This window comes from Phoca vitulina, unplaced genomic scaffold (genome assembly GCF_004348235.1).
Source record: "Phoca vitulina isolate PV1807 unplaced genomic scaffold, GSC_HSeal_1.0 scaffold62, whole genome shotgun sequence".
Taxonomy (NCBI): domain Eukaryota; kingdom Metazoa; phylum Chordata; class Mammalia; order Carnivora; family Phocidae; genus Phoca; species Phoca vitulina.
The window spans coordinates 6,654,029-6,674,484 of record NW_022589765.1 but is presented as its reverse complement, the minus strand read 5'-3'; the positions used below and the strand labels follow the sequence as shown (position 1 = coordinate 6,674,484).

The following is a 20,456-nucleotide window of genomic DNA, read 5'->3' as shown; positions in this document are numbered from 1 at the left end:
ATCTCACTGCCAGACATCTGCTCTTCTTTTTATTGTCCCATGAAGTGCATTCCTCTGTGAAGTCCCAGATCCGGACCCACCTCTCCTTAGTTCGGGGTGATACTTTGTTTTGCCTGACTGTCTTTGGAATGTCCGAGTCTGTGTGGATTCCCCATGCGTATACAATTAAATTTGATTTTCCCCTGTTAATCTGTCTGCTGTCAATTTGACTCTGAATCAATCTAGAAGGCCCTGGAAGGGGACCGGAAATTCTTGCTGGGGCTGACCTGCGTCATTGTTCCTTTAATCCTCACAACAACCCCTAGAGGAAGAAACTGGAGATGAAGCAACTGAGGCACAGAGAGAGTTTGGAGTGACTTCCCCCCTCCCCCCCCAGGTCACACAGCTGGTAAGCTGCCGAGCCAAGATGCCAAGATGCCAAGATGCCAAGGCAGGTTCCAGAGTCCAGACCGCGGCTACAGCCTCTCCAAATGAGGGCAGTAAATGCGGACGTGCCTATTAAGGGCGCTCTTGGGGTTTAAATGAGATCGTGCACGGGAAGCCCAAGGCTTGACAAGTGTGACAGGGAGCCGCTGTGTGCGAGAGGGTTCTTTTCCCCTTCTGCACGGCGCCGTTGGCGCGGCTGCTTCCTGGGGCACAAAATAAGAGGTCGGAGGGAGGAGAGCCCGGGCCAGGGGTGGAAGGTGGAAAGGGAGAATGGCGGGGGAGGGGGGTAAACAAGAGAGAGGAGGCGGCGGGGGGGGGGGGGGGAGCGCGGAAGCCTTGGGAAGCCAGAAGAGGAGGCGGCGGGGCCCGGAGCGCGCGGCGACTCTCCAGGGGAAACAGAACCCGGCCGGCTGAAGAGCAGCAGCCGGTGGGCGAGGCCTCCGCCCGGGGCGACCTCCCCGGCCCCGGCCCCGGCTCCGGCGCGCGCCCGCCAGCACCCGGCTTCCCGATCCGGCCGCGGCCCGCCCCCACGCCGGGCGGGGCCCCCGATCCGCGCGCCGCGCCGGGGAGTCGGCCGGGAGCCCGCCGGGCGCCGCAGCCCCGAGCCCCGCCGTCCCTCCCCCCACGCCGGGCCGGGCCGGGCCGGGGCGCGATGGCGACGTGGCGGCGGGACGGCCGGCTGACGGGCGGCCAGCGGCTGCTGTGCGCGGGCGCGGCGGGGGCGCTCAGCCTCAGCCTCACCGCGCCGCTCGAGCTCGCCACCGTGCTGGCCCAGGTCGGCGCCGCGCGGGGCGGGGCCCGGGGGCCGTGGGCCGCGGGGCTCCGGGTGTGGCGCGCCGAGGGGCCGCGGGCCCTGTGGAAGGGGAACGGGGTGGCGTGCCTGCGCCTCTTCCCCTGCAGCGCCGTGCAGCTCGCCGCCTACCGCAAGTAAGAGCCGGGCGCGGCGCGGCGGGCCCGGGAGCCGGAGCCGGGAGGCCGCCGCGGGGTGCCGCTGCCGGGGCGGGGAGGGGGGGGGAGGGAGCCCGACGCCGTCCTGCTTCCCGGGCTCGGCCTCGGGGGGGGGGGGAACCCCCGCGGGGGGCCGCGGCCTCCTTCCGGATCGCGCGCGCGAGCCCCTCGGCGGGGGGCGGGGGGCGGTCTGGCTGGGAGGCGGCACCTGCGCAGGTTCCGGGGTGCACTTCGGGGCTCCCCGCCCCGCCAGATGCCGTTTTGTGGGGCGCAGCCCGCGGCTCCGAGAGGCTCCCCAGAGTTGGACGGGCGAGGAGGTGGAATGGGGCAAAAGGAGATTCGGGGCGGGGCCGGGGGTGGGGGAAGGAGTCAGGACCTCTCCAGAGAGATGGCTTCCTGACCATTCCCACCGTCCACTAACTTGGAAATGTTTTGCCTTGGCTGGCGTAGGGGAGAGACACCCTTCGGAAGGTGTGTGTATGCAGTTGTGCCTTTGTGAGCGAAGCCCACGGAAGAAAGTGCTTGGTAGGGGGAGAGGGCCCAACCCAAGGCCACAAAAGGCCACAGATTTCTGCCCACCCCCCAACCAATGGCGCTTTGCCTTTAGGGCCCAACAGAAGCTGCAAACAGGTCCCTCAGCTTACTGCCTCAGCCCACCCTCTGCGCACTGGCCTCCTCCTTTGTGCTTTTTTCACCTTCTCCCAACAACAGCTGCCTCTCGGGAAACTATGCAAATGCCAGATGAGTCTTCAAAGGTTCCTCAGAGCTCAGAGATCTTTGCATTTTAACTGAAAACAAGCCGAGAAGAATGAAATGGTACTGATGGAGCTTCAGGGAGAGGGGATGTTTCTGGACTTGGGGGGAGGGTCCATGTGCGCCTCGTTCTGTGGGCACAGTGCCACCTCCGAGGACTGGCCTTGGCTCTGAATTAGACCACTCACAGTCTTCACCACCCAGCTGAAGCCTTGGAGGCTACCAGGCAGGATTCTCAGCTTTGCTGCTGGCCAGCGGGATGGAATCATCCTTCTCACTGAGCCCTCTGGGCCAGCGCGAATTTCATCTAGGCTTGGGGAGGAAAGGTCCTGAGATCCTGGGGCATTTGTCTCAACACTCTCTTTCCCCCTCAGCAACACCTGGCCTGATGTCTGTAAACAGTTCTCCCCACGTCCCTCTCTTCTCCCCAAAGTGGTATGGAAATCTTCCTTTGGAATGTATGCCAAGGATTAGGAGGCAGACCTTTACGAGCGGGTTTAAATATTGTGGCTGTCCTGGTCATCACCGTCTGAATGGAAGACCTTTTCCTCTGTCCAAGGTTCTTCCAGCCGGAATAAGAATTAAATGGACGTGAGACAGATTCACGGGAGAAAATCAAACTTAATTTCCTCCTTGCGGGGAATCCACACACACGTGAGGTTTCCAAGACAGGCAAAATGAGGTATAGATGTCCTTCTGAACTGAGGAGGAGGAGGTAGGGGTCTGAGACTTCAAAGGAAGGAATGCAAGTCACACCAGAATGAAAGAGAGCAAATGTTTGGTAAACAAGTGTTTGCTGGGCCACTCAGAAACTAGGGGAGGTAGAGAGGAATTTTAACCGACTTTGCTAACTTCCTCCCTGTCTATCACCCCTGGTTATTGTGTTATTTAGGGTGATCGCTTTCTTCCTGGAGCAGGTCCTCTAAATGCTTTTCAGGCAGTTGAGGGGGGAGGTCAAAGTTTCTGCCTGAGTCTTGGGCCTTGATTGTTTTCAGCTCAAGATAATCTCCATGCTATTGTTGCCCATCATGGGGAGGCCTGCCCTTGGCCCCGACACCCCCCAGTATATGTACATCATTGCATTTTGTTAACAGCCCTTTTGAGATATCTTCAACATATAAAAAATATATATTTAAGGTGTACAACTTGATGTTTTGATGTGCATATACATGATGAAATGATCACCACAGTCAAGCTAATCAATATAGCCATCACCTCCACCTAGTTACCTTTGAGAGTGTGTGTGTGTACATCATTGGATTTCTACAACTCCTGCCTCCTGCCCTGTAAGGTCCATCGGGTGGGAAGTATCATGCCCATTTTACAGGTACAGAATTGGGCTCGGACTGGCCGCACCACTCCTCAGTGATAGAGCTGAGAGCCCCATCACCTGACCTTCTGCCTCCAAATCCATTACTCTACTACATCATGCTGCCTTTCTCTCTGCATTCATTTGACGTTAATATAACCAGGCCTCTTTAAGTACCCACTGTGTGCATGATGCTGGGGACAATGCAGGGGTGAAAGGGGTGTGGTCCCGGTGCCCCGGGGCTTACAGAGGAATAGAAGAACAGAAAAAGATTATTGTGTCTCTAGCATCTGGCTGAGTGCTACAGAAACTCACACTTCTGGGGCACCTGGCTGGCTCAGTCGGTAGAACATGCAACTCATGATCTCGGGGTTGTGAGTTCGAGCCCCACATTGGGTGTAGAGATGACTTAAAAATGAAATCTTTAAAAGAAAACAAAGAAATTCACACTTCTGATGAGGAGGAAGAGATGTGAGGACCTCACAGAGGAGAAAAACCACCTGAGTTTGGTCTGGGGAGAATGAGTAGGAGTTTGCTGGGCACAGATGGAGAGAAAGATAGAAAGATTGCAAGTAACATCATGAGCCAAGGCACAGAGGTGGGCAGGCATGCAGCAGGACTGGAACACGGAGTGTGTCTACAGCAGTAATGGGAAGTACAGCCAGAAAAGCAGGTTGAAATTTGATCTCAGAGGGCCGGGTTAAGGACTTTGGACTTTGTTCAGTATGGCCAAGGTTAGCTGTGGGAGATTTTTGAGGAGGTGGTGATTGCGGGGGGGGGGGGGGGTGATGATTAAAGCAGCTCAACAGGAATTACCATCACCTGGTGGCAGGGTACGATGACTAGAGAGGAGGGAGACCGGGGGTGGCTGGGCCAGTTAGGAACCTGTTGCACTCATCCATGTGGCAGCTGAGGGCACCTGACATAGGCTGGTGGCTGGTGACCGCGAGAGGAAGAAAGAAAGCGTTCCCCAGCCCAAGTTTGCTAATAATGTTTCCTGCAAGATTGTTTTCCTTCTGGAGACTAAAAGAGAGTATTTCAGTGAAGGGCTAAACATAGAAAGCAAAGTGGTTGATTAATCATGGTGCCATCCTTCCTACATAGAGATGGTACCTTTGGTCCGTCGTTATGCTGACTCATCTCTTTCCTGGCCGTGAGTTTGCAAAAACAGTCGGCTGAGGGTAACGGTATATAGCCTAGGAGCAGGGGTTTGAACAAAGCGTAAACATCTAGAACGTTCAGGAAACGGAGTGATTAATTGACTTGTCCCCAAAGAGAATTAATGGCGAGCTGGAGCTTGAAACCGGGTCTTCTGGCTCCTTAGTTCACAGCTCTGCCCAGCATTGTGCTGCTGATATATCTGCTCCCTTGGATTTATGATCAAAAGTCCACTCAGTAGAGTCTGTTAGGAGCTAGGCCTTGGCAATAAATAGCACGTAACACAGTAGCTGGCTGTCAAATACATCAACCAGTAGATCCTCCTCCAGCTTTACGACTGCTTGTCGAGCTGTATAAACATTGGTTTGGGTCCCTGCTGCTCTGGAACAGTTCGTGACCAGCACCACTTTCTTACTGTATAACCACTTCGTGAGCTCGTGTGTGTGTGATAGCCCATGGCTGAAAGGAAGGGGTTACTGCTGCTCAACAGCTTAGCCAGTCTCTCTGGGGAAAGCGTCTGTGCACGTGGGGGGTGGGGCGGGGAGGAGAGCAGAAAGGGGGACGCTGTTGCCCCAGCCAATCAGACAAGACCTGAAGCCGCGGGGGCGGGGAGGGGCAGGATGATGTCATTGATGGCCTATCAGGGCTGCCTGCCTTGACTGCAATTCCCAGAGGAAGGGTTGGTGGTCCTTGTCTCTATCGGATGGTAAGAGTCTGAGAAGAAAGGACTTGTTTGGTTGTTTTGAATTTTGTCTATTTGATAGTAAGACCCTACTTTATAAATCAACCTGACGTAAGACAGGGTTCCTATTCCTAGTCTCCTAGTCCATCAAGTCGTTCAGCAAACTAGGCCTATTTCCTCCCCCGTTGCCCTTCTCCGCCACAGCTTTGGCAGGACTATTGAGCTCTGTTAGGACCTCTGCTGAGCGCTAGCACAGGGGCGCATGGTAGATGTTCGATGAATGGGTCATGAATTACTTCATGCCCGGGAAGTGGCCAAGTGGGATAGGGAATAGGGCAAGGCGATGAGAAGGAACGGGGTTTCTTCTGGCATTTCAAACTCTCACCGTCGTCTAGATTGTTCCAGCTGGCGGCAGACCACCCCTCCAGTCAAGCATGTCCACTTCCTCTGTCTCCCCTGCCCCTCCTCAGGTTCCCCCTCCAACTCGACGGGCCAGCGGAGAGGAAAGGGAGGAGCAAGGAAGTGTGGAGGCAGTGAGACAGGCCAATGGCCCATTGACGAATGCCAGCTTCAGTGACTTGCGTCTTTCAAAAGTAGCTGGTTAAATCATGACTGGGTTTTTTTTTTTTTTTAAGATTTTTTTTTTATTTATTTGACAGGAGAGACACAGCGAGAGAGGGAACACAAACAGGGGGAGTGGGAGAGGGAGAAGCAGGCTCTCCGCTGAGCAGGGAGCCCGATGCGGGGCTCGATCCCAGGACTCTGGGATCATGACCTGAGCCGAAGGCAGACGCTTAATGACTGAGCCACCCAGGCGCCCCTGGTTTTTTTTTTTTTTTTTTTTTTTATGACTGTTCCAATTAGTGCAGTTAACAGTAGTCAACAGTAGGTGCCCCTTGAGAGAGATGCTTTTAATCAATGAGTGTTTACTTGGGAGCAAAGGAACCATCCTAGGACTCCTCAAATGATTTCACCTGAATACCCACTTGTCTTATTTATCACACAGAGGGCCCTGGCTTGCTGCCAGGATGAAGGAACAGGACACACGCCTCTTTATGGGAGATTTGAAAGCCAAAGAACTGGGGATGGTCTCATTTTTAAAAAGATACAGGGCACCTGGGTGGCTCAGTCAGTTAAGCGTCTGCCTTCGGCTCGGGTCATGATCCCAGGGTCGTGGGATCAAGCCCCAGGTCGGGCTCCCTGCTCAGCGGGGAGTCTGTTTCTCCCTCTGCCTTTCCCTCCACTTGGGCACACGTGCAGTCTCTCTCTCTCTCTCTCAAATAAATAAATAAAATATGTAAAAAAGATACAATACTTTTTTTTTAGCCTAGCCCTGTTCACTTTCCTTTTTTTTCAAACCCCTGCTATTCCTTTCCCTCTCCCCTACCTTATTCTCTGGTAGAAAATACTATTTTTCCTGGTTTCTAAGCCCTTCTTGATTTTGTCCTCATCAGCAAGGAGTAAAATTCCTTTGCTTCCTGGGCAGGGAATGTGTACCGTGAAAAAGTGCCCTTAGAACAATTTCTGCCAAGGTAGGTCCTCATGACTGGGGATGTGCTGCTTCCAAAAAGAGGGACTGTAACAGTGGCTTTCTGGCTTGCATTTGGAAAAGTCCACCCAAAGCCATTTTTGACCACATTATAAAACTGTAGAGAAACACAAAGAAGAGTGCCCATGTACCCACCATCCAGAAGTAACAGCATGAAAGACGGCATAAGAGATACTTCCAGTATCTTTTTTTAATACAAGAAATAAAAGATTCCAGAGAAAGCTGAAGTCCCGTTCTTTCTCATTCCCAGCCCCTCCCCCCCCCGGCCCCCGCCACCTTCCTGGAGGGCTATATTACACTTTTTTATTTTTTTTAAGGTTTTTTTTTTTAAAGATTTTATTTATTTATTTGAGAGAGAGAGCACAAAAGCGGGGTGAGAGGCAGAGGGAGAAGCAGACTCCCCGCTGAGCAGGGAGCCCGACACGGGACTCAATCCCAGGACCCTGAGATCATGCCCTGAGCCGAAGGTAGATGCTTAACCAACTGAGCCACCCAGGCGCCCCTATTTTACACTTTTTTAAATATGTAGCTATATCTATCCATGAATAATATAAGGTAGGCTTTTATGAGTGTGTTTCTTAATTTAAATAGATGGTTGTCCTATACTGTAGGTCACCCTGCAACTTGCTTTTTTCACTCAACTTTATGCTTTTATGATTATCCCTATGAATACATAGTCACAAGCTCATTGTAACTGTAGTATCCATTGTACGACTACTACAATTTATCCATTCCCCTACAAATGGACTTTTAGGTTGTCCGACTTTTCACACTAACACGCAATGTTGTGTGTCTTCACATGTCCGTGTGCAAGAGCTTCTGTAGGATATGCACCTAGAAATGGAATCGCTGGGGTGAAAGGAGGCGTTCCTTCAGTCGTGCTGGGTACTACAAAGGGGCTGGACCAGTTACATTTCTACCAGCAGTGGGGGGGCATTCCTGTCTCCACGTGTCCTCCCCATCACCTGATACTATCAGACTTTTTCATCTTTGCCAATCTGCTGGGTGAGAAATGGTATCTTGTTTTTATCTGTCATTTCCCAGACAACTAGTAGGGTGGCACATCTTCCCTTATAACTGTTAAACCAATACTTTAAGATTTAATGTATTGAGAGAGAGACAGAAAGAGCACAAGCGGGGGGGAGGGGCAGAGCGAGAGGGAAAGGGAGACTCCCTGCTGAGCGGGGAGTCCTACGCAGGCTCAGTGGGACCCTGGCATCATGACCTGAACGGAAATCAGATGCTTAACTGACTGAGCCACTCAGGCGCCCAAACCAGTACATTGTTTAAACTCAGTTACTGGGGGCTGAAGGGGGTGTGGCGCCGGGCTGGCTCAGTCAGTAGAGCATGAGACTCTTGATCTCGGGATCCTGAGTTGTTCAAGCCCCACGTTGGACATAGAGCTTACTTAAAAAAAAAAAAAAAAAAAAAACCCTCAATTACTGAGGATGATCAAAGTCGTCATTTCAAGCGATTTCATTTAAGTTTCAACAGAACCAAAGGAGCACTTTCCAGTTCAGTATTTACCAAGTACTCCTATTAATTTATACCCCACTGGCAAGCCAGGATTGACAGTTATACAGATAAAGGGGAAAATGCTTAAAATGAAGTGGGAAGAACTTAGGGTAGACATAAAGAAGAGGGTCGGACATCTCCTTATAGCTAACAAAATTCTATAAATATAGTAGAATTGAATGTGCTATTCGTGAATCCTAATACATTAGTGTAGTAATTTTTACCTTGTAAAACATTTCCAAATGCTGGGAGATATTGCAAGAAGTAGTATAGAACACTCTAGCACAATCCATAGCTGATTCTCTTGGGTTTTTCCTCCTTTTTTTCTCCTAGGTTTGTCATACTATTCACAGATGACCTGGGCCATATTTCCCAGTGGAGCTCCATCATGGCTGGGAGTCTTGCAGGCATGGTTTCCACCATTGTGACATACCCTACAGACCTCATCAAAACCCGGTTGATTGTGCAGAACCTGCTGGAACCATCTTACAGAGGGATCCTCCATGCTTTTTCTACCATTTATCAACAGGAAGGGTTCTTAGCGCTGTATCGAGGGGTTTCCCTTACTGTTCTAGGTAAGATGGAATTTTTCACCTTGTCCAAGGAAAGGTTGTGTTCTTTGATATAGATGAAGATTGTATACCTTTGTTTGTAACCAGTTAAATGAGGTTTTTTGAGGTCAAGGTCCTATGGATTCAATCCATGTAGAGCCAATTAGCTTCATTCTATTCCATAGCCATATACCCCACTCCTAACTTTGGCCCGTCACATCCCAGGGAGGGGAGGAAGAGAGAGGGAAGGTGGCTCAGCCGAAACTGATAGGAAGATAATCCCACACACCCCATCTGACTGTGGGAAGGAGACTCAGCATGCATACACACATGTGTGAGCATAACCAGGGTCGCAACTGTAGCTTCCGTGATCTCTGGAACCTTTGCCAGGGCTACACATGCACGAGTCACCAGAGTCCCCCCAGCTGCCAAACCCGGCAGACTCTCACCCAATATCGGACCTTTGTTGCAGCATTTACTAAGACTGACCACCCCTTCTTCTGGAAACCTGGCTTCTAGGACCCCACCAACTCCTGGATGTCTTTCCCAGCTCTCTGGCAGCTCTGTCCTATCTGGCTCATCTGATGCTGCTAGCTACCCCCCCCCCCCGTGTCACTGTTCCCCCAGGGCTCCTTCCTTGGCTTTCTTTTCACCTCTATCCCCTCCCCAGGTGGCCTCAGCTAAGCTCGTGGCTTAACCAAGCATCATGATACTCTAAGGACTCCCGACGTCAACTCTGTAACAACAGTGACTAACATTTATTGGTGGCTCGCTCTGTGCCCGGCACTGTGCTGAACGCCTCGCATACAGTTTCTCACTTAAGCCTCAGCTTACAGACAAGGAAATAGATGCTTAGGGAAACGGAGAGGCTTGCCCGAGATCACATAGGGAGAAAGCGGAAGAACCTAGCGATGTGACCCCAGAGCCCTCTGTCTTAACCACTGACTGCTACCAATTCCCAATGGCAGGATGAATACCTGCTATTGGACACCTTCACCTGCTGCTCCCTGGGCGCATCCAGCTCAAGATTAAACCTGACGTCCTCGTTAGGCTCACACCTGCTCCTCCTGGGTTCCCTAAAGGATGCGACCGCCTGCCTTTCACCCAGTGGCCCAAGCCGGAAGAAACCTAGAACCGCTTCAGCTCCTCTCCTCTCCGCTGTGGCTTCCGTCACCAAGTACTGTCAGTTTGACCCCTCCACTGTCAGTCTGTCGCCCTCCATCTCCACCTCTGCCCTCATCCTCATCCTTCCCGCAGACACTTACGAGAGGTTCCCACCGGGTCCCAGTCCCAGGCACTGCTGCCTGGGCCTGGGGACCCTCCGAAACTGAAGTCGGTCATTTCACCACCCCTCATTCCAGTGTCCTACATTCCAGCCCTCCCTGACTCCTGAGCTACAGGGAAAGGCCCAAATTCTTTATGGCACGCCATCAGATCCTTCAGACCTGGCCGCGGCCGACCCGTCCCACCTCACCTCCTGCCGTCCCTCTGCCGGCACTCATGCTCCAGCCATCCAGAAACACTTGCAATTTCCTGGAAACACCAGTCCCTTTGTACCTGCTGTTCCCTCTGCCTGGACTGCCTGTCCGCTCTCCCAGTGTCTGACGAACTCCTACTCAATCCTCAAGGCCCAGTGGGAATGTTCTCTCTTCTGTGAAGTCCTTCCTGATTCCCCTAGGCAAAATTAATCCCTCTGGTCCTCGTGTGCTTAAAGCACTTTGTATCCCCCCCCCCCCCCCGCCCAGTTCTGGCACATAACAGCTGCCTGTCTCCTCCAGGAATTAGCCTGCACCTCTTTGTATTCCCAGCACCCAGCATAGGGCCCAGCACGTCACGTAAACTCCACAAATATTTTCCGAATGAAGGTAAATGGTGGGGGCTGGTACTTCATTTGTAATGTGTTTTTTTTTCTTCTTTTTTTTTAAAGATTTTATTTCTTTATTTGAGAGAGAAAGGGAAAGACAGCACATGCAAAGCGGGAGGGGTAGAGGCAGAGGGAGAAGCAGACTCTCCGCTGAGCAGAGAGCCCAACGTGGGGCTCCATCCCAGCACCCTGGGGTCATGACCTGAGCTGAGGGCAGACGCTTAACCGACAGAGCCACCCAGGCGCCCTGTAATGTGTTTATTAAATAGATATTACATTTTCCTCAAGACAAGCAACCCCACTGATGCTAGCCCCTCTTTTAAATCTTATTTTGAGGGAGAAATTTAGCCCCTCTGTAAACTTAAGATAGCTCCCAAAGTTTCTGGAAGTTTCTTGAAAGGGCCACTACCGCACACCTGCTTGCCATCTTTTCCTGGGCCCTGATACTGCCACATCATTCCCCAAAGCAAGGTCAAGTGCCCTCCTTCACCAGTACAGTCTTGCTTTCTAGTTTGCACAGAATGTCTCCTTCTCAGCCAGAGACCAGTCCCTCCCAGCCTCCGAAACCTGACAAAGTGCCACTCGCTGACTTTCCTCTGTGGGAGTGATTTTTTTTTCCCCAAGATTTTTTTTTAAATCTTTTTTTTTTATTTGACAGAGAGAGACACAGCGAGAGAGAGAACACAAGTGGGGGGATTGGGAGAGGGAGAAGCAGGCTTTCTGCCGAGCAGGGAGCCCGATGTGGGGCTTGATCCCAGGACCCCGGGATCATGACCTGAGCCGAAGGCAGACACTTAATGACTGAGCCACCCAGGCGCCCCCCCCCAAAATTTTATTTTTTTAAAAATTTCTAACACGCAGAAAAGTTACAAGAATCGGAAACACCCGTATGCACACCATCCGGATGCTCCAATTAACACGTGGCTTTATCATGTATGTGTCCATCCCTCCGGCCATTCAACAGTCCATCTTACACATTTCTGGATGACTTCCATGCAATTTGCAAACATCAATGCTCTTCACCCCTCGGCCATTCAACATGTGTCTCATGAACTAGAGTTCAATATTTGTTTGCAGTTCTTTGTAAAGTAAAATTTGCATACAGCAAAGTGCGCCAACCTTGAGTGAACCGTTTGATGCATTTTGACAAATAACACACCCCCTATCAAAATGGAGCACATTATCGTCACCGAAGAAAAGTTGCTTCGGGCAGCTCTGGCTGGCGTGCCTGTCAGGAGCGCGGAGCCAGTCCTGTTTACTTCACTCGGATTCCCCACAGGCATTTAGCTTCTCGAGCCAGTAGCGCCCGAGACATCAGCAGCCTCTGTCTGGCCTTCTTGTTGCAGGTGCTCTCCCCTTCTCTGCTGGCTCCCTTCTAGTTTACATGAACCTGGAGAAACTCTGGAATGGACCCCGAGATCGGTTCTCTCCCCTCCAGAACTTCGCCAATGTCTGCCTGGCCGCTGCCGTAACCCAGACGCTCTCCTTTCCTTTTGACACGGTGAAGAGAAAGATGCAGGTGAGGAGCTCTTTGGGGGAACGGGGTGGGGGGGCATCAGGTAGGAGGGGTGCCTTGCTGTGCTTGCGGGCGGTAGCGACTGCAAAGAACAGTGACTCTGAGTGATGCCAGGTTTCCAGGGAGCTCACGAAGGCTCACACAAAAACGATGCCACCCCCCCCACACACACACACACAGACACACAGACACACAGACACACGGACACACACTCCATTGGCATTTCTGCTGCTAAACTCGGGGCTGCTGGCTTGAGCCCAAGCAGCCTCCCTGTTCCCATACTCTGCTCTTTTAGGTCTTTGATGAAGTCTCCAGATGAAGCCCACTTTTCTTTCCTCTCTTCCTTAAAGCTGTCTCAGTGAGAGAGACTGGAAAGAACCAAAGTCGGCCAGGAACTACCAATCATAATTCAGTTGAATCCCATTTTAAATGATCAGTCCCAGCTGAGTCTGTTAGCTGTCTCTAACTCGTCCCTCTGCTGCCTCGGTTACCCCTGGCTTCTCCTTGTGGCTTTCTTGGCTAGGCTTGGGCCTCACCTTCCTCAGCACTAAAAAGTCTGAAAGGACCCATCTCAACCTATAAAGAAAAACTGCCTTCAGAATAATACACATCACAATGACCCCCCAGTTCTGCTGCCCCCATCCATCAGACTTCATCTCTCTGGGTTGTATTCGTTTCCTGTCTTTTGTCCAAACAAATAAATGATGGTCACATTATTGTAATTATAATGTAGGTGTAAGTTTAGCACCTGCTTAGTGCGCGTCTATTCACAAAAACTATTATTCCTAGTTTTTTTTAAAGGTTTTATTTATTTGAAAGAGAGAGATAGCAAGAGAGTGCACGAGTTGGGGGGAGGAGCAGAGGGAGAGGGAGAAGCAGGCTCCCCGCTGAGCAGAGAGCCCCATGCGGGGCTCCATCCCAGGACTTCGGGTTCATGACCTGAGCCATACGTAGGCAGCCGCTTAACCAACTGAGCCACCCAGGTGCCCCCATTATTCCTAATTTTAAAAGTAATGTACATGTCATACCCTTAAAATGGTCAATTTTATGTTATGAATGTTTTTACCACAATCACTTCTCGGCCTTTTGGCTAAGATCAAGTGTAGTATGAATGTTTTTCCACAATAAAAAAAAGTAATGTACATAGATTATAGAATATTTGGGACACACAGAAAAGTATAAAAAAGAAAATAATTACTTATAAACCCAACACCTATGCACTATGATTAATGGTTTTTCTGCATGTTTGAATGTGTGTGCATGAATATATATGTGTGTGTGCATAAATATATATGATACATGTATATGGAAGGGTTTTTTTTAAAGATTTTATTTTTATTTATTTGACAGAGAGAGACAGTGAGAGAGAGGGAACACAAGCAGGGAGAGTGGGAGAGGGAGAAGCAGGCTTCCCGCGGAGTAGGGAGCCCGATGCGGGGCTCCATCCCAGGACCCTGGGACCATGACCTGAGCCAAAGGCAGACAACTAACAACTGAGCCACCCAGGCACCCCGAGAATACCTCTTTAAATTTTCACGTACTATTCCACCATATAGGGACGCCTGGTTGGCTCAGTCGGTTAAGCGTCTGCCTTCGGCTCAGGTCATGATCTCGGGGTCCTGGGATCAAGCCCCGCATCAGGCTCCCTGCTCAGCGGGGAGCCTGCTTCTCCCTCTGCCTGCCACTCTCCCTGCTTGTGCTGTCTCCCTCTCTCTCTCTCTCTCTCTGACAAATAAATAAAATCTTAAAAAAATATATTCCACCATATTGGATGTCCCATAGATATTTTTTTAAAACAAAGATTTATTCTCGCAAAGTTCTGCTGGCTTGAATTTTAATATCAAGGTGTTGGCAGGGCCGGGACCCATTTGACGTTTGTAGGGGAGGATCCTTCCTTGTCTCTTCTAGCTTCTAGTTGCCCTAAGCATCCCTTGGTTTGTGGCTGCAGAACTTCAATCTCTGCCTCCACTGTGCATTCAATAACAGTTTCTCAGTTTTTAAATACTTAGGCTATTTCTAATTCTTCAGTATGAGAATATTGCAGTGAAAACCCTTGTATTTTTTTCACATCTGTGATGGCCCCCTTCAGCTATATTCCTACAAATCGACTTACGGGTCACAAGATAAAAATAATTCTGGGACACCTGGGTGACTCAGTCAGTTAAGCATCTGACTTTTTCTTTTTAAGATTTTATTTATTTATTTATTTGAGAGAGAGAGAGCACAAGAGGGGGGAGGGTCAGAGGGAGAAGCCGACTCTCTGCTGAGCGGGAAGCCTGATGTGGGGCTTGATCCTGGGACTCCAGGATCATGACCTGAGCCAAAGGCAGATGCTTAACCGACTGAGCCACCCAGGCACCCCAAGCATCTGACTCTTGATCTTAGCTCAGGTCCTGATCTCAGGGTCATGAGTTCGCCCAGTGTGGAACCTACTTAAAATAAATTTTAAAATAAAATTTAAAAAAGATAAAAATAATTCTGAGGCTCTTAATGAACTTTGCACTCCAGAAAGGTTGTAAGTTTACACTTGCACCAGCTGTGAGTGAGTGGTTCATCTCCTTAACAATCATCAGCAGTGATTACTATCACTTTTCAATTTTTTTTTTTAACCACAACACTCTACTATAAACTGGGGTAAGATACACTAGAAGTGGGTATTTGGAAGTAAACTTGATCATCTTTTCCCTGGTATGGAAACCTTCTCGTAATAGATACACAGAGCTTCAACAAGATGCTTTAAAATAAATGCAAAGTCATGGTGGTTATAAAAAAAAAAAATCTCAAAGAGGTAATTGCATGGTTTTCATAAAATATGATCAGCATCCAATTATGAATAACATCACAAATACCATCCAAAGATGTAGGAAGTGAATTCTTAGGGTTGCGGCCAAAGTGTTATTTTACAGGCGTTAATAAACATCATAATACCTCATCCACCCTATTTAAAAAAAAAAAACTCGCTAGAACCGCGGGCTGCTTTTCAATGAGAACGTGCAGTACTTCCTCTGGCCATTAGATGTCGCTGCAGTAAATGGAGCGTTTCTGAGCCCTCTGAGGGGCTTAGCCTGGCGGCCAGTGATCTCTGTCCAGTCAACATCCTCCTTAATCCCTGCTTGAAATACACCTTCAGTTTAGAGGACAAGGAGCCCGGAAACAGCAGGCTAACCCTAAATTCTGCTGTGGGTTTTTTTTCCTGCAAAGCACACAATCCAGCTTCTCCGAGAGAGCTTTAGTAGCCGTCTCCCCTCAACGGGAGCCGGCAAGGTTTGCCAGCAGAATTTATAACGAGGGAACTTTGCAGGGCTGCCAGGCTGCTCAGAACTGAGCACACTTAATGGTAATATTTGCATTCCCCTGGCTTTCCTCCTTGCGCTGCCCGTCAGGAAGCAAATCAATGTCAGGTGTCTGTTAGATAACCAGCTAGACGGGGAATCTTCCCAGCTCTCTCACCGACTGGCCACTTTGTCTGAATGTCTCATTCTCCTAATACGCTTTTGTCCAGACACACACACACACACAGTCTGCCCATTTAATGCCACATCAGGTTGGGACTCTCTTAAACATTAATGACAATAATCAGAAGTCTTGTTTAACCAGCTGAGCCCTTCCTTCACCATGCTTCCACTCATTTTATTCCTTTCTCTTTTTCTTGCCTTCGTTCCTGGCTGGCATGCTAGAGAATGGAGAGGGAAATAAATTATGTATGTGCGTGTTTTGATGCAACGGTTTCTGGTGGGAAAGGGGTGCGGGTGGGTCAGCCCTGTGCACAAATGGAATGAGGTGCCCCCCCCCACACACACCTGGTGTGCTTTCTCGGACCCCGCTTTCACCGCGCTTCAGTGCCTCGTGGCTCAAGCTCTTTCAGGTATGGCCTGGCCTGTTCATCTTCATTATATCCCACGCCTGGCCCAGAGTATGGGCCTGAGATGGCGGCAGCGCTTAGTGTATTGAGAGCACCAGCGGGAAGGGTGAAATATTGATGGAGGTTAATTTGTCTGATTAATCTGCGGGCGCCAACTAAGGACCAGGGAGTCCTGAGCAAAAGGTTCTCTGGACAGGTGCATGTGGAAGAGAGAGGGAGAAAAGCTGCTTTGAAACTCCAGGGAGCAGCCGAGAATGTGGGAGCCGTGGAGCCCCCAGTGGGCCCTCGGAGAGGATCAGGTGGGAAGCACCAGGCAGAAGCTTGGTGTCCCTGCCCCCACCCACACCCCGCAACTCTGGCACCCTCCCCTGTGGCCCATGTTAGGTGTCTCCATCTCATCAAATATAAAACCAAGTGTCCGCCTGTTGCTCGCTACCCCAGGGGACTTTGACCCCATCAAGACTCACAAGGCAAGCAGGATTGGGCCAGGTCAGCATTTGAACTGAAAGTACATAAACTGAAGGACAAAGGTAGTATCCAAGGGGCACAGCTGACCGAGCAGAATACACACAGTCCCTGAGCGAAGAGAGGCCCCAGCCCTGTTCAAACAGAGATGCTTAACACCTCAGGCTGCCCTCGCCAGACTGGGCATCCTCCTGGTTTCTCATGCTCAACTCCACATCCTCAGCCCCGACCCAACACTTCTCACTGCCTGCTGCGCGGCGCCATCTTGGCGAGCACCTCTACGCTGTCACCTCTGACTTAATGGGTATCAAACTGACCTCTCCTTCCCCTGAAATTTGCTGCCCAGAGTTTTCGTTTCAGTACCATCGCCCCACCACCCAGTCACCCAGGCTGGAAGGCCAGAATTTGTCTTTGACTCTTCCTCTTGCCCCTCCCCCAGGCAACCTTGAGCCCAGTTGGTTCTTGGTGCCTACTCCTCCCACACTGGTCTTTCTTTGAGTCGCTGTCCCTGCCCCAATCTAGGACCTGTTAACTCCTAACCAGGCTATGGCAGCCATCCTCTCATTGGTCTCCAGGATTAATTCTAAAAATGAACATAAGGAATGCCTGGGTGGCTTAGTCGGTTGAGTGTCTGCCTTCGGCTCAGGTCATGATCCCGGGGGCTGGGATCGAGCCCTGCAGCGGGGAGTCTGCTTCTTCCTCTGCCTGCTGATTCCCCTACTTGTGCGTGCTCTCTCTGACAAATAAAATAAAGGTAAGATAAAATAAAAATAAATAAAAATGACCATAAGCATGGAGCACTAATGTACCAGGCACTGTGCTAAGTGCTTTATGCTCATTATCTCATTGAATCCTTAAAACAACCCTACGAGGTGGGTACCATTCATATCAAGCCCAGTTTACAGATGAGAAAACGGAGGCACTGAAAGGGTCTGTAGCCTGCCCAAGTCCACCCGCCCAGTACCTGAGCTGAGATTTAAGACCGGGTAGCTTGTCTCCAAGGTCAGCACTCACTTCAGTCCCTCCAGCCCCGGCCCATGGCTCCTGCCAGACTAATTTTCTTAAGATCGGCCTGTGTTCTGTCCTTCTGTATTGCCCCAAGAGAGTAAAGGCTGAGGCCCTGCCCCTTGGCCTGGCATGTGGCCCTTACCCACTTTGCCACCCTCGTTGCACAGAGGTCTTATATTAGTTGTTGCAAAATCAAATATATTAGTTGTTGCAAAATCAAACGCCAACAAGAACTTGGCAGTAACAGGAAGAAAAAAAACGCCAGGAAACCGGCGTTTCTGAGCCATCACAGGCTTTTGGCTTGCAAAGCATTCTGGAGAGCTAACTTGCTCTGTACTTGCAAAGTGTGATTAGCATCTAAATACCGATAGCAGGAAGGAATAAAGCAGGCCAGTGGAGGCAAAGCAAGACCAGCTCCTCTTCTCCAAGGGTTGGATGCCATTTTGCAATGTGGGCCCAGTTATTCAAGGGAGATGAAAATCCCGATTTTTATGTAAAATCTCCCAATTTTTCAGTGTTGGCAAATGCAAATTGTCGAATCTTGCGTGGGCTAACTAAAAGACGCCTTTTTATAAACTTTGCTCTATTCAAGCCTCCAATTCCGCCAAAACGATCTTCGTCCCCTCCCCCCCAGTCCCCTAAAGAATAAATGAGTGTATTTCACATTCCTGTCACCTCCACCTGGAGTATTTGTCTTCGTCTTAAAGGCTCCACTGAGATTTGCCTCGGTGGCCGCCTCTTCTGACTGAAGGTAGCATACATCTGTTGGTTTTGTCTGATAAATGAGTTGGCTTTTTCCCCACCCCCAAAACAACTATCCTATCCTGATGGATAAAGGCAGGTGTTTCGCCCTTGCAGAACCACAATGGGGGCATTCCAGACCACAGAGGAGGAGGGGACTGTGGGGCAAGAGAAGCCGAGTTAACTCACAATGTGCTCTATCAATAATTGCAGAGGCTCTGTTTTCCCTTTCACACACACACACACACACACACACACACACACACACACACACCCCAGGGTATAGTTATTTTGTTGCAAGAGCTTTGTGGGTGAGTAATCCCTTTTAAATGATGCCTTTAGTCTAGAAGGGCCCTCTGAGCCAGCCAGTTTAATTTCCTTAGCCTTTCTCTACGTGCCCCACCTTCTCCAGTGTCCACACCAATTGTCTCCACCCCGTCTCAGCACCACCCCCTTCCGAATGCCCATAGCTCACTCGCGCACTACGGCTCTCTTCTGGCTCACGTCTGGCTCACGTCACATGCTTCCTGGTGTTACAATCTTCGGTGCCATGATTCCCTTGATTCTGCAAGCTCTCTGCCTTTGGGAGGCATGGCTTACCCATTTGTATATCCCCACAGCACGTAGCCTCATGTAGCAGGCACTTGATACTTGTTAAAAAATGAATGAAGTTCAGGGCCGGCTTAGGAGATCTCACTGTCTGTGAGCCCAGAATTGAACCTTAGCTGCTGTGGGGCGAGCTCCAAGTCCTGTGCTTATCCCTACCCATGGTGAAGGTAAGAACAGCCTTCCCCTCCCCCGGCCTGCTGCCCTAGGTAAACCTCTGCTAGTCCCCTCTCTCAAAGTGCCTCTCATCTTCGCTCTGATTCCGCACTATCTTCCTTCACCTACCTTAGCGGTCAGGTTCTGCGTCCTGCAGCCCAAACAGCTGTGCATATTTCAACATAGGCAAATAGGCGCAAAGGACAAAGGAAAACCATTTTGACACCGTTTTGATGTACAGCCCCTCTTCACGGCAACGTCCCACTGCTTTGTATGGTGCCTGCAAGTGCTTGACACATCACAGCATCATAGAATTTCTATTTGTTTTGTTTGTTGATTTCAGCAAAGGTGACCCAAGGTAAATGAATGGGGTCTAAATCTGTGCTCTCTTGCGATGGGGAGGCTTTCGTCATGGGTAAGGGTGGGGGCAAAATATGTCAGGAGGAGGGAATGAAAGGAAAGCCTTCCCTGGGATTGAGAAATTACAAAAACCTGATAGTAACTACCATTTATTTGTCATTTAATATGGGCAAGGCAGTTTATTATCCCATTTCATCCTCTCTATCGACCCTATGGAATAAGTGCCGGTATTATTCCTATCTTCTAGATGAGGAAATGAAGCACAGAGAGGGTCAGTTACTTGCCCAACAGCCATAAAGCCAGTAAGTGGTGGAGCTGGGATTGAACACCCGTCTCTCCTTCCTCCGGCCCCTGGAAGGAAGTACAGTGCCTTGCTTCTAGATGCTAGGTAATCAGTTCATTTCTTTCCGTTCCCTTGCCCTGGGTACAGGAGTAGAGGAAGAGAAAGGAGGAGACCAGACCTTGGCAATTGGGAGCTCTCAGGCTCAGTGCAAGAGGGGTTGGGAAAAAAAAAAAAAACCCAACAATAATGGGCAAGCTCAGAAATGGACAGGCAAGAGCCTGGCTTTGGTCAGGAAATGGTTAACTCAAATTAAAGGGGGGGGCAGTCTTCAGAAAACCAGGGCCCACTTTTAGTCCCTGGCTGCCTGACAATGGAAGGCTGGAAGCCAGCAGATCGGAATGAGGAGCATAGATCATTCCACAGCCACGGCCCTCTGGCTGGCCACAAACTGACCATGGTTGTTGGAGGGCACTGGGAAGAAAACCCCACTGGCTCTCCGAGCCCCTGGGGAGAAGGCACAAAATCCCAGGAGGGACAAGTAAATTATCACCACACCTCCTAAGAAGTGCTAACAGGTTTCAGGTTTTCTGCCTAGCTCAACATTTCTTGGTTGACATAGCATCTATTTTCAGTAGGGACAGAGCCCCATTTTCCCAGCAGAGCCGCCTCACCTGTCCCGAAGTGCAAACACTGCTGAGTTCTAA

The 20,456-nt window shown here is 50.3% G+C and overlaps 1 protein-coding gene and 1 pseudogene across 1 annotated transcript in view; both read left to right on the top strand.

The window, feature by feature from the left end:
* The first annotated feature begins 1,078 nt into the window (after positions 1–1,078).
* The window catches only part of SLC25A43 (solute carrier family 25 member 43), a 40,168-nt gene continuing 20,790 nt past the window's right edge, over positions 1,079–20,456 (top strand). The window contains exons 1-3 of the mRNA XM_032391414.1: positions 1,079–1,353; positions 8,674–8,915; positions 12,102–12,274. Of these exons, the coding sequence (XP_032247305.1) occupies positions 1,079–1,353; positions 8,674–8,915; positions 12,102–12,274 (690 nt within the window). The remainder of the gene's footprint in view (positions 1,354–8,673; positions 8,916–12,101; positions 12,275–20,456) is intronic.
* On the top strand, positions 13,342–13,432 carry LOC116623940 (annotated as a pseudogene).